General features: G+C 35.8%; 1 protein-coding gene across 1 annotated transcript in view; it reads right to left on the bottom strand.

Annotated features, from left to right (window-relative positions):
- The window catches only part of LOC136042172 (intraflagellar transport protein 172 homolog), a 222,669-nt gene that overhangs the window by 196,073 nt on the left and 11,508 nt on the right, over window positions 1-15,088 (bottom strand). Inside the window, exons 6-7 of the mRNA XM_065727100.1 lie at window positions 14,566-14,727; window positions 2,716-2,848 (exon numbers count right to left, since the gene is read on the bottom strand). Of these exons, the coding sequence (XP_065583172.1) occupies window positions 2,716-2,848; window positions 14,566-14,727 (295 nt within the window). The remainder of the gene's footprint in view (window positions 1-2,715; window positions 2,849-14,565; window positions 14,728-15,088) is intronic.

The raw sequence follows: 15,088 nt of genomic DNA, 5'->3' as shown, positions 1-15,088 counted from the left end.
CCCTTCACGGAAATTCTCTTCCCTCATGATTATTTCCTCCATGAAATATTCTCCCCATGAAGTCCCCTCCCCCTGAACCCCCTCCTCTAACGCGAAAAAATTCCCCAGAAAACGTCTGTACACTTTCCAATAACCATTAGTATTTGTCAACAATGTTCAAAGTTTGTAGCTTCCAGCCCCTGCCTCGGAGACTGTGGGGGATTAAGTTGTCCCCAAAGACATAGTTATTATATTTTTGACTATGCTGAACAAAATGGCTATCTCAAAATTTTGATACGGTGACTCGGGACTAAAAAAATGAGCGTGGAAGGGGGCCTAAGTGCCCTCCCATTTTTGGTCATTCAAAAAGGACACTACAACTTTTAATCTCCGTTCAAATGAACCCTCTCGTGACACTCTAGGACCACTGGGTCGATACAATTACCCCTGGGGAAAAAAACAAAAAACAAATGAACACACATCCCTGATCTGTCTTCTGGCAAGAAATACAAAATTAATATAAAAAATACAAAACACAAAATAAAAATACGCTGAATCTAATGGTTTGATTTTTGTTAAGATTCTGTGAATCTTAGGAGGTGTTTACCCCTATTTTCTAAAATTAGACAAATTTTATCAGGCTCGTAACTTTGGGTAAGATTAAACTTGATGAAACTTAGAGTTTCGGTTCCTATTGAGCTGGGTCACCCCTAACCACAGTTCTCTACCACGAACTGTTTGAAAAGCCTTAGTTCAGCCAGAGGTTAATATTTTTAGGTTGCCACCAATTGTTAATGTTTATTTTAATCTTTCAATGAACTGCAATTCCGCCGTCCTGACGGTAATGATTTGTATTTTCATTTTACCAGCCACCGGTTTCTGTGAACATTCATAAAGTTATTGTTAACTTTCACTCAAGGCTATCTGATGGCTAGAGGAAGATTGCACACTGATGATAACATCTTTGGAAAACCTGTGTTCACCAGTTATTCAGAGTGAAGAGGCACCGTTGTAGCCTTATACGCCACCCGACATGGAAGGAGTTCTCTATGTTAGTCTAAGAAAAATATCTTTATTGGGAAGATTCTAACTGGAATTTGAGTGTGGGATTCGCAATTTTTGAAGTAACATCCAAACTAAAGCTTTATACTTTCGTTACTTTAGGAATAAAGCAAGACTAATCTAGTGTTTTAAATTTTATTTTTATGCTTGCTTTAGACTCCAAATGACATTTGAAATGTTCTTAGATATTCAAAGATCTTTTTTATTACTTGATAGTAAATCTTACATTTCTGCAAATTGTTGGCGAAATAATTGTTGTCAACACCTTGAACGATGGAAATGTGCTTCTAAGAAAAATGTTCTAATAGTGAGAGACAGGGTTGAACAGACGTCCCGTTGTTAAAGGTGAAAACTACCATATGCCAATAAGGACTTTTATTACGTCAACTTTGGATCTTAGATTTTTTGCATTACTTAATCACCCTTTTTATCATTTTTCTACACGACTTATTAATGTTTAAAAATGGACAAAGCGAAATGTTTTTAATATTATATTCAAAGATATACTGATAGTAGAAGTATCAGCGGATCAAATTTAAATGACACTGTTATTGATGACTTTCCCTATCAAACTTTGTTTAGCGAATGTTTTTGGCATTATTTTACTGCGAATTAGTTAAAATTTTACACTTCTCTTGATTCTCTTGATTGCTTATCTTGCTCATATAAATGATATTATTCTTTATATGAGAATCTTGTAAATTCGACTAATTAACCCAGTTGCTTCTAATGAACTTTTGAGAGTTTATTTACCGCGTTATTAAACTTCTGAGAATAACAATGAATTTAAAAAGGAAAGTTTGGAGGTCTAGACTGGGCTCTCTCTAAACAGATTTTTTAAGAACCTCGTATGTATAATTTATGTCCCACTACTTCACACTTTAATAATAATGAAAAAAGAAATCACCAATGCAACAGCATAAACACAGAAATAAATATACACCATAAAAAAAAAAATTCCCACTACAGAAACTTATAATAAAACATTATATGCATAAGAAAACGTTGCCTTTTCAGTGAAAAATCAGATTTAGTGATGCTACATCACTGCTGTGTCAATCTAGTCCTTGCGATGAAGAACTCATTATTCTTAAAAAGTATAAAAAATACTCTTAAATAGCCATGAACCTTGCGCTTATTGGATTGTAATTATTCCTAAAACTACCCTTAAACCCAGCAAATTTGAATTTTTGTTAAAAAGAATACTAAGAATTTTGTACGGTAGCATAAAATGCATTTATATATTTCATTGTTCCATTTCTTAACTTCAAACGTTTGTGCATATTGTTGGCAAAATAAATGTTGCCGACAGTTGGGATGGTGGAAATATATTTGTAAAGAGTTGCCAGCTGTGCCTCTCACTCAGACTATCTGTCTTGGCTTTTTATCCAATTAGCAATGGACTGATGGTAACTTGATTTTAGTTAAGCAAGTAAACACCGTAAAATGGCTTTGCAATAATTTCTACTGGGTTGTAATTATTCTTAAAATTTCTCTCACAGCAACAAGTTGACTCATGTAAAAAGAGATAGTTTAAAGTTTGTTGAATAAAAGTATAAAAATTCACCTCGATGATGGCACTAGCGTCTAAACTGCTTTGTAGCACCAGTTTTACGTCACTAGGTTTAACGTATAAAATTGAATAACGTATAAGGTTAAGGTATAAAAATTCACCTCGATGATGCCACTAACGTCTAAACTGCTTCGTAGCACCAGTTTTACGCTATTAGGTTTTTCCAGTGTAGAGATGTAGACAAAGTTCTTTGTGCAAAAGGTTACAAAATATTCGTTTTTCCAGAGTGATCGCCTGTAAGAAAAATATGATAATAAGTAAGGATGGTAAATTCATGCAAGTAGTACCAAAATAAATCAGTGGACAGATCAGGGGGATAAAATGGGCAGCACCTTCATTTGCACAAGAGCAGCTCGCTTCAGTTTTAACTTATATTTATAGAAGTTGAGCAGGATAATATAGAATGTCTGAAAAACTGCACAATTGTACTATTTCAGGTTGAAATATTTCAAACCTAAAAGATGAGTGAAATTAATTGTCGATTGCTGGATATTGGATTTGTTATTATTATTTTTCTTCTATATTTTTGTTTACCTATTATTGTAGAATAATATAATATAAGTAATTTTTTCTTTTCTTTTATAGTATAGCCTACAGGAAAAAATGTGCTTATTTGGATTTATTCATAATAGTCTTAATTAATCTATTGAATCAGTTGGAAAGTTGTTACATGGACTTTCACAGAACCGCAAACCCTCGTAAGTTTTTCTCCGGTATAAAAGTTTTATTTTATTTATTTATTTGTAAAGGTTAAAAACGAAATCTTGAATTCAAATTTGAAAAGATTTCTTGCCCTACCCGCAAAATTTGTCGAATAAAAAAAAGAAAAACATACTTGCCAGCCCCACCCACTTCAACCTAAGAAAATAGTGGACCTACTACCCAACTGAACGGAATATTTTTTTTCTCACTAAAACAACTGGTAGCAAGACACAGGCGCTTCAAAAAATTAATAAATAAATACAACGCTATTGTCGAACTAGGCAGATAAAAGGAAATAAATTAGTGTTGAAGAAAAATACCCAACATAGTTAATTGGAAAAAATAAAATTATAATAATTCAAAGATTAAAAGTGCTGCGACCACTACTAACAACTCACTGCAGTGCCAAGCCTTCTGAGGCCAAAACAGCAACACACGCTCATCCTCCATCCCAATCTGTTCAATCTCATTACAAGCTCCCAAGAAGCTGCAATTTCTATAAAGTCCTTCCTTACAATCTCCTCCCACCCTATTTGGGACGACCTACTTTTCGTTTGGCCCTGGATAGTTGGCCAAAGAGAACGATCGTCCTACTTGATCTCAACGTTTCTCAAATTACAGCCATAGAAAGCAAAATAAAACCACCTTGTTCTTAAAGCTTGCTGTTTGAAATACGGTCGGCCAGGCGGATACCCGTAAAAATCCATAGACAGTTCACCTCGAAAAGATCTAACAGATCCTCCTCCGTCTTTCGGAGTGCCCCCGTTTCAGAGCCACACTTGATCATTGTCATCAATATAGCTTCTAAAATTATACTCTTAAACCCCTTATGTAAAAAATACCTTTTGGATTGAAACCCCTAATGCAAAATTAAGTTTTGCAATACTTCCTCAAGTGTAGAAAAAATATACTGAAGTACATTTCGGTCAGATTCAGTCCATTTAGTATTTAGATTCTTCCGTTAAGGGATCGTGGGTGATTTCATAATATTCTCTACGAGGGGGGGGGTAACCACTAATGGTGTCTGAGGCTCAAGTATTTTAGTCTAAATTTGACAGTCAGTTGATGAAGGGTCATCTGGAAGGTAGTCAAGTTTCATTTAGGGAGTTATTCTTTGTAAGTAGTCGAGCAGAGGTAGGTTACATTCTTCATTGTTAAATTTTGACCAGCGATTTGAAAAAAGCCCTATTTGCACATTGCAGTTTCAGTCAGTTTAGTATTTAGATTCTTCCGTTACGGGATCGTGTGTGATTTTCTAATCTTCTCTACAAGGGGGGAGACTATCCACTAATGGTGTCTGAGGCTCAAGTATTTTAGTCTAAATTTGACAGTCAGTTGATGAAGGGTCATCTGGAAGGTAGTCAAGTTTCATTTAGGGAGTTATTCTTTGTAAGTAGTCGAGCAAAGGTAGGTTAAATTCTTCATTGTTAAATTTTGACCAGCGATTTGAAAAAAGACCTATTTGCACTAAGGAACAAGAATCTGTGACAGAAACCAGACACAAATTACACAAAACATTGAGACCTCTTACCGCCGAACTCGAAAATGTAGTTTTTATTAAAATCCTTAAATATTTTGTCCCTTACATTAAAAATAATAAAAAATCCAAATAGTTTTTCACATCTAAAATTGTGATACCTTGGATGTGAAGGAGGATTTGTTTTGTGAGGAAGAATTAGCGACAGTGTTAAAAGGATAAAAAATAATAAGGATCCATTTGCTGATAGTGTGGTAAATGAATCTCTTAAATATGGCGTCTCTGATCTTAGAAGCAAGTTACTGAAGATTAAAAATATAATTTTTGAAAAAGGGGAAGTACATAACATTTTTGAAAATCTTAATTAATCCACTCTATAAGAAGGGTGATAAAAGTGAGTGTGGTAATTACCGAGGCATTAATCTAGTCTCTGTAAGTAGCAAATAACTTCGTAAGGTGATACTTTTTAGACTAAATAGATGTTGTAGACAAAGTTTTAAGAGAAGAACAGGGCAGTTTTAACAAAGGTAGAGGACGTGTAGACAATTTTCACTCTTAGCTTAATAATTTAGAAGTGCCTGAGTTGTCGAACACCTTCGGTCCTCAGTTTCATGGACTATGAGTAAGCGTTCAATTCTGTTGATACAATAGCTTTAGCAAAGGTCGTATCCTTGTATAGTATACCAGACAAATACATTAACGCGAGTACGAGAATAATACTGCTGCGGTTAAGGTAGGAAATGAGGTTTGCAGCTGGTTTCGTATTAACTCAGGAGTTTAGCAGGGTTGTGTTCTATCCTCCTTTATATGGATCATTTTGATGAACTATGTCTTAAGGAGCAGAAGAAAGGCAATGGGAGACCACGGAATCGATTGGGGAGGAAAACCTTTCTCGACTTAGATTATGCTGATGACTTGAGCATCCTAGGCGAAAGTTTGAGCAAAATGAATGAATTTTTTGAGGGTTTTGTGAGTTCTGGGTGCTAGAATAGGTTTGAAACTTAATGTTAAGAAGACCAAATCCCAAAGACTAGGAATAAGTGAAAATGAAAAGTCAACGTTGGGTAACGATACGATACGATACCTTATTAATAAACACAATTATAACTCTTTACATTACACATCTACTTCACTGATGGAAAAACATACGTTTTTGTTGGCGTGCAGTAGTAAAAATTAACCATTTTCTAAACAAACCAAAAAATAAAGTAATACACTAACAAAAAATAGACAGACATTTGAGAAAAGAGCTAAAATCAAAATCGGTCGCCAGTTTTCAATATCGCTTTTTCAGCCACCCTTGTGGAGGGGTATGACCTTTGCAACTTTAAATTGTTCATGGAACTTACCCTTTTCAAGAGAAAGATTAATAAGGAACACCACACAGAAGAAAGAACACATTTTTAAAAACACAATTTTACTCACTTCATCACTAGTACACAAATTAAAATTCATTTCCAGATATTCACTTCTTATATCACTAAAATTACTTCTTTGCATTTCTTGATACTTGTCATAAACACAAGCTTGCACTTCAGGACCAATATTCGAGAAAAATTTACCGAATTTATCAACAGTTGCACTTATATCATCACGGTCGCAACCAATGAAACACACTTTTTCATTCCTCTTATGTCCTTTGTAACCAATAAGGCCATTTATTGTCTTCCACGTTTCTTTCATGTTCCCTTTGCTATCCTCAAATTTATGATTATAAAAATTAGACATTGCATTTCTTCGAAGTTTATTCACAAGATTCCTCTGTGTTTTAAATAGGTTAAAAGCTTCATCACTTCGATCATCTAAATATCTCTCAATAAACTATTTCTCAATACTATTTCATCAATTATTTCCGTCGACATCCACGGCTTTCGAGGAACAAGTCTTTTGGACTTTATAGTCTTTAGGGGGGATGCTCTTTCATAAATAGGCAATACGGCCGACATAATGCTATCTAATGCTCTTGAAGGGCATTATTTTTTTTCAAAAACAGGACTCCAATCAATAATGCTAATCTCTTCTGCAAATTTTTGGAGATTTTCTTTCTTCATTAGTCTAGTTATAATCTTCTTTCTCAGTTTTTTTACAGGGTGATTAATTGTAGCTATTAATGGAAGATGGTCAGATCCAGGGCAAAATATCACATCAGCAAAGCTCCTGTAAAGACTACTCGACTGAACAAAGATATTGTCGATCAGTGTTTCACTTTGTGAAGTTATTCTTGTTGGTTCGCCCATGAGGGGGTACAAATCGCTCGAAATCATAAAATTTGAAAAATCACCATTCATTCCTGACAAATCAAGAAGATTAAAATTAAAGTCACCCATCACAATATGGCTAGACTCGGGTGGTATTTTAGTAAGCAGGTCATTAAACCCTTCAATGAAGTCATCCAAGTACGCACTGGGTGGCCTATACACCATACTAATTATATATTTTTTACCATTTACCTCAATCTCTATTGAAAAAATTTCTACCTTATCTTCATTACAATACTTAAATCATCCCGTACACTATACCCGATTCCCTCCTTTGCCAAAAAAGCAATCCCTCCACGGCTCATTGAAGCTCGGTTCTTTACTTGGACCTTGTACCCTGAAAACGAATAAAGCGAAAGAGAATGATCTGTGCTTAAAAACGATTCACAAACACCAACTCGATGAAAATTTCGATGAAAAATCATCTATTAGCTGAAGAATATCCTGATAACTCGACGTAATGTGCACATTCCAAGAACCAAGACGAAGACATGGATCACTAACAGGCGACAGGAAACCTTGCGGCAATCGAATAAATGTACTACTTCTCATAGGTTTCAAATCTATTACTGGGTAGTCATCATCACAAGCCACTCCTCTCGACAAATAGTTTTCTAGGCTAAATTGTCTTAATTCACCCATTACCATAAAAAAAGACTAGCAACACAACCATAGTAAAAAAAGGAAAGAAAAATAGAAAATAAGGAAAAATGCACTCAAAAATGAAAGAAAAACAAATGAATTTGAAACTAACCTAGATGCACTCCGCGAGCGACCGTGTCTTTCTAATCACAGTCTCACCTCTAGGCTTAGACAAAATTTCCCCTTGATCAGACCAAACGTTCTTCTGACCGAATTTGTCCTTAGCCGCATTCAGGATGTCTCTTCGTTGCTTGATCAGAGACTCCGCAAAGAAACCACCACTAGAGGCCAGTTTAACTTTAGCTTTGAGCACTTTCTTGGCGATTTCTTTGCTCACATTCTTCACAATAACTGGAGCGACCCTTGGGGCTGGCTGAGTTGAGTTAGTAGCAGCATTATTCAGTCTGAGTCTATAAACGTTTATAATCCCATTTGTAGTAAATTCAGGCAACGCCATCTTCCGGTTTATAATTGACAACAAAGCAGAATGAGTGTCAGCTCAGTAAGCTGTCTAACACCATGAAACACAAGACTATCAAGTAATGATTTTTGTTTGTAACCGCCTAATTTACTTTCAAGCCTGTTCAGTCTTTCTTCCAAGTACTCAAGTTCATTTTTCAGCCCCTTCTACAATTTCTCGATTAGTTGAAACTTAGGGTCAAATTCAAGAGTAAAAGCATCATAAATTTGACTCACACTAGTCTCAGTTGTATTCCTTAAGTGATTTTGAGCTAGCCAGCTTTTCTGTAGCTTTTTGAGTAATAGTGTCCATCAAATCATTTTTGGTTTTATCCAGTTCAGCTTGAGTTGCTACATCTACAAGTTACTGTTGGATCGGGCTAATGCTGCTAGTTGATATGGCTGTCGAGCCTTTGGATTTGCCTTTATCACTGCCTTTCAGCGCAAGGTATGTTTTAGACTGTCTCTTAAAAATATCAGGCGCAGAAGCAAGCTCGTCAAAAGCTTTTTCACACAGTCCGTGGTAACGAACTGTAGTAAGGAGCGACCCGGCTCAATAGTAACGAAAACTCTAAAAAATGGAATTTTGATACCAAAAGCTACATCAAAAGAATTAATTTTTAATGCTGATTTTAAATATATAAGTTTAATCAAGTTTAGTCTTACCTATCAAAAGTTACGAGCCTGAAAAAATTTGCCTTATTTTAGAAAATAGGGGGAAAACACCCCCCAAAAAGTCATAGAATCTTAACGAAAATCACATCATTAGATCAGCGTATCAGAGAACCCTATTGTAGTAATTTCAAGGTCCTATCTACAAAAATTGTGGAATTTTGTATTTTTTGCCAGAAGGCAGATCACGGATGCGTGTTTATTTGTTTGTTTGTTTTTTTTGTTTGTTTTTTTTCATGGGTGATCGTATCGACCCAGTGGTCCTAGAATGTTGCGAGGGTTCATTCTAATGGAAATGAAAAGTCTTAGTGCCCTTTTTAAGTGACCAAAAAAATTGAAGGGCGCCTAGGCCCCCTCCCACGCTAATTATTTTCCCAAATTCAACGAATCAAAATTTTGATATAGCCATTTTATTTAGCGTAGTCGAAAGACCTTATAACTATGTCTTCGGGGACTACTTAGTCCCCCACAGTCCCCGTGGAAGGGGCTACAAATTACAAACTTTGAACAGTGCTTACATATAGTAATGGTTATTGGAAAGTGTACAGATGTTTATAGGGGGATTTTTTGGTTGGGGGAGGGTTTGAGAAGAGGGAAATATGTCGCGGGAACTTTCCATCGAAGAATTTGTCATGGGGGAAGAAAATTTCCATGAAGGGAGCGCAGGATTTTCTGGCATTATTAAAAAAAAAACAATGAAAAAACAAATATGAAAAAGTTTTTTCAACTGGAAGTATGGAGCAGCATTAAAACTTAAAACGAACAGAAATTGTTACGCATATGAGTTACGTATATCTTTTGCTAATAAAAACATACGTAAAAAATTTGAAGTTCTAGTTGCCTTTTTAAGTAACCATAAAATCAGAAAGCAACTAGGCTTCATCCCCCGCTCCCTTTTTTCGCAAAATCATTCACTCAAAACTATGAGAGCCATTTAGCCAAAAGAAATCGAATATGAAAATTTCGTTTTAATTATCTCTCTGCGGAGAGCCAAAGTTGAAACATGCATTGATTCAAAAACGTTCAGAAATTAAATAAAAAAAACAAGTTTTTTAACTGAAAGTAAGGAGCGACATTAAAACTTGAAACGAACAGAAATTACTTTGTATATGAAAGGGGCTGCTTCCTCACCCACGCCCCGCTCTTTACGCTAAAGTTTGACTCTTTCTCTCAACTCTTCTTTTTGAAACAGTAAAAAACTTAAGCGTAAAGAGCGGAGTGTTGATGAGGAAGCAGCCCCTTTCATATACGAAGTAATTTCTGTTTGTTTTAAGTTTTAATGTCGCTTCTTACTTTCAGTTAAAAAACTTGTTTTTTTATTTAATTTGTAGCAGGAGCAGTTGAATTACAAGCGCTAGAATCATAGACATGGAGATTTGCATCAATAAGACGGAATTCATCATGAGAGCCATAGCAGAATACAATATAAACTGGCTTGCCCTGTGCATTTTTACCCTGTTACCCTGCATTTTTACCATTTTTGCCCTGTGATTTGATGATTCTTACTGGTCAGAGTGGATAATTGATGATAGGATGACAGATTACCGAAGATTGTCCTTTTTGGCCAACCGTCTGGGGCTACACGGAAAGCAGGCCGTCCTTGTCTGAGTTTGGAGGATGTCATAAATAAAGATTTAAAGGAAATGGGAACTTCCTGGGAGGGTGTAAAGAGGGAGGCTTTAAATATATTAGGTTGGAGGAGGAGCGTGCGTAGCTGTCTTGGCCTCAGGCGGTTTGGTGCTGCAGTGAGTTATTAGTAGTAGTAGTAGTAGTAGTAGTAGAGTGGATAATCCTTGAATTTCACTAGAGCGACATCAAACTGGTTGAAAGACATAATTAAGACCAGAAATTAAATAAATAGCAAACGATTTATACTTCAGTGAGGGCTGAACCTCACGAGAGTATCTGAGTGGATTAAAACATGCCAATTTCTGATAATATTATCCAATTTTCCAAAGCAAATTGTTCACAGCGCTATACAGTATTGTACGCAACTTCAATAATCCAAAATGTGCAATTATCCAAAGCAAATTGTTCACAGCGCTATACAACACTTTACACTTTTTCAATAGTTGCGTACATAATTTTAATTATCCAAAATGCCCAATTATCCAAAGCAAATTGTTCACAGCGCTATACAGTACTTTACACAACTTCAGTAGTTGCGTACACAACTTTAATTATCCAATTATCGAAAGCAAATTGTTCACAGCACTATACAGTATTTCAATAGTTGTGCAATGAAATAAATATCCAAACAATAATCCTCTGTAAATTGGCCAAACAATATGAACTAGTTTTGATCCACATAGGTCAAAGACTGAATGAAGACTGAAAATATTGATCAGGTGGGCAGGTCCACTTACCCTGGTAGTATTATTAGAAAAGACGGTGGGAGTAGTGAAGATATTAAAAGTAGTATAGCCAAGGCTCAGGGAGTTTTTTCACAGTGAAAAAAAGTTTGGAAGAATAAGAAGATAATTCTGAAAATCAAGATTAGAATATTAGAAGATGGCTCTGAAACATGGGCACACCGAAAAGTGGATGAAGATTTGCTAGATGTTTTCCAGAGAAATTACCTATGGATTGTTTCGGGAACCCGGCTGACTGACTGTGTTTCAAGTAGTGGGCTGTACGAAAAATGTGGTTCAATCCCGCTTTCTAGAGTTATAATGAAAGAAAGGTTGAGATGGCTAAGGCACGGTCTCTGGATGAAGGATGACACATTACCAAAGTTCGGCCTTTTCGACCAACCGTATAGGGCTAAACAGAAAGCAGGTCGTCCTCCTAAGGTTTGGTAGGTTTTGAATAGATTAGGCTGAAGGAGGAGTGTGAGAAGCTGTGTTGGCCTCAGGTGGCTTGGAGCTGTGGTGAGTTGTTAATAGTATTAGTTAGTAAATATTTTTTTTCTTCATTGTTATTTATACGGTTTCCCTCATTTAGGCCCAATTTGTATTTTTATCAATTGGTTTATATGGAAATAAATCTAATATTATGTAAATCCAGGATTGGGATATTACACACAAAAGTTTTGCCTACTAAAAGTAACCTAAACATTTTTTATTCATATTTGACATTTCCCACTTCGAACATATTTGCTAAAAAGTGTTTGCCAAGCTTTTTTCAAGAGGAGGATCAGAACTGCAATGTTTGTTCATTCACACTTGGGTACTACTGACCTAGATTCTTTTGTTGATCCCCCTTTGAGAACAGCTTTGCAAGGGATTGTTGTCAATTATCTAAGAACCATGGAAATGACTCATACGGCCTTAAGCCGTGATAGTATTAATATAACCTTTGAAGCAAACAGTGATTTTATGCATTTTAAATCTTTTCGGCACATTATTCAAAGTACAAAGGATACTAAAATAAATTAAAAACTTCCCCATAGACCCATCTTAGCTACATTCATTCCGGAAAACCACGATTTAATAAAATTTTCCCGTTGGTTTTTAAGAAGTTTTTCTTTTTATTCCTAAATTCACGGTCCCAGGTGTAATTACAAATCTCATTTGCCATTAGTCTTTCATGGAGATTTCAGATGACTATTCGACCTTCTTTTGAAAGAGCCAATAGAGAAACTCTTAGGTACAACTTTCCCTAAATCGAACTGCAGATTCGAAGTGCATTATGCTAAATCGAACTGCATTATTCTAAATCGAACTGCAGATTCAAAGATTAAAGGACCAAGCTGTGTGCCTTCCTGTTTTTCTTGTCAGTTTGACGGGCGCAGTACGAGGAAGCTCTACAGAAGGGGGTGAGTTTATGCCATCGACGCATCATCAAACGTCTCACTAACAGACTGAAGAGATTCGTGAAGAACGACTGACCATATTAACGATCTGCCATATTAGCTATATTCTGGATCTTTTGGAGTGGTGCCAACTGGAGCACCAGCATATAGCAGACATCCACACTTGGAGATGTCTGATAGAAGGTTTGATGTCTGATAGAAGATGTCTGATAGAAGGATGTCTGATAGAAGGACTTGCAAAGTGGGATGATCGAGCTGAGTGGTAGAAGGTTTTTGCATCAGAGTGTAATTCCCAGCTCTCTTGTGTAGTTATTACTTACTGACTTTTGCTCATGTTTCATTCCTTTACATTTGGTGTCCGCTACTACTAAACTACATAACTTTTTATAAAGTTTTGTAGTACCGTATCCAAGCTGGTGAAGGGGACCACTGTGTTTAAGACCCCTCCCAAAAAAAGGTACTTCTCCGATCTAAAATTGGCCGTAAAAATGCAGGTAAACACAAAACCTTATTTGAGATCGTTCCTAAAGTCCTACGAAAGTTAACCCAATCTTCTTCATTCTTTCAGGACCCCTGCCCTCCTACAGCCCTTCCAGGACTTACGAGGTTAATCCTTCGTTAGTTGAATTCTACATTAGACTCACTACATTAAAAGTTTTAATGGGCACAGTTTATCGTGAAAATCAATTTTTTGGTCAATCAATTTTATTTTCTAAGAAAATTACCAGACGAAGAGTAATAAGAAAACAATAAGTGCAACTACGACCGCTTCATAAAAGGCTGTTTTCCTGCAGATTCAAAAATCTGCAGAAAATCAGCCAAAATAAGCCAAAAAGACCTGGCACCAAACACCATAAGAATGAGCAGGTTTCCTTTGAAAGTTTAGTTTTCTTGAGAATCAGTATATTTTGATGAAAATATCAAAATCAAAATATTTGGTACATAATTTGTTTTGATGCTCTTAATACTTTTAAATACCTAAATTACAACAATACTATTAAAGTTTATTAATATTAATCAACAACAATTGTATTAAATACTAGCTAGGTCCTGGCGGCTTTGCCACCGGGCCCCAGCATGGCACGCGGCAGGCTTCTATATATGGATTCTCATTGTCCTTTGTGTTCTAACCGTAGACAGTGTTAGGTCCCGGCGGCTTCGCCGCTGGGCCCCAGCATGGCACGTGACAGGCTTCTATATATGGACTCTCATTGTCCCTTGTGTTCTAACCACAGACAGCGCTGGGTCCCGGCGGTTTTCCCACCGGTTCCCGCGGGCCCCAGCATGGCAAGCGGTAGGCGTCTTGTATATTGATTCTCATTGTCCCTTGTGTTCTGGGTCCGGGCAACGCTATGTCATTTTTGGATTGAATCGATGACGTAAATTGGTTTGGTTTTCTGTTTTAAGGTTTTCGAATTGCTTTAATCCATTGTCAAAATATATAGAAATATTCGTGCAATCACCAGTTTTTTACATTTTAAGCAATTTAATAAAATTTAAAAAGAGCCTCAATTTTTAGCTCGTGAAACGGTAATAACGGTAATGTAACGGACAGATGGACGGACACTACATTTATATATATATATATATATATATATATATATATATATATATATATATATATATATATATATATATATATATATATATATATATATATATATAAGTGGTATTTGAAAGACAAATTCAAGAATAATGATGCACGGCCCTTTAGTCGACAAACAAAATAGTTTTAAAAATGGAATTCTAATTGAAGCCAAATCTTGAGAAAATTAAGAAACTTAGATTTGAATTATTTAGGACAAGATAGTTTTTGTCAGACCATAATCGAGTCCTCTCAAGTATGTCTATCAAATTTGAGCAAACCTCAGTCTCTGATTTAAGTTCCAAGTTTGCTGTCATTAGCAAAAGGAACAGGAGTGTATTCTGAAGTTAAATTAGTAATTTAGGGAAAGAATAAAGGAGAACACTGAAGATAAATAAATACCTTTTGATTGGATGGGTAAGCACTGATGGTCCATTTCCTCTTCCAAGTATTATGAAAGGACTTTGAGAACACGATGTTGCCGACACAATGAGAAATTCTTGGGGAATATCACTGATTTTATTCAATTTTATACAGCTCTGATCCAAACAAAGCTCGTAGACTCTGAAATTAAAAAATTCTTGCACTATCTGGAATAATAAAACAACTGCTTTGAGTCAATACGCTAGATTTTTAGCAAGAGAAATTACTTAGTATCCTATCCCCACCGACAGTTCCTCCCTGGAATTTTCCAAATATGTAAAAAACGATAGTAATATTAAATTTGAAAATTTCAGAATAACAAATACAGAAAATTTATCGAAAAAGACACGACAAAAATTGGCATTGAGGGGTTTTTCATTTCAGTCAGCACGAAAAGTAGCAAGACGGCCTTGAATTCTAAGAATGTAATTTCTACGGAAGATCTCATAAAGGGTCCTTGTTTTTTCGTAGCACCCATGTTTCAAAACCATATTTGACCACT

This window comes from Artemia franciscana, unplaced genomic scaffold (genome assembly GCF_032884065.1).
Source record: "Artemia franciscana unplaced genomic scaffold, ASM3288406v1 PGA_scaffold_74, whole genome shotgun sequence".
Classification (NCBI taxonomy): domain Eukaryota; kingdom Metazoa; phylum Arthropoda; class Branchiopoda; order Anostraca; family Artemiidae; genus Artemia; species Artemia franciscana.
The sequence above is the reverse complement of the archived record's forward strand: the minus strand, read 5'-3'. Positions and strand labels throughout refer to the sequence as shown.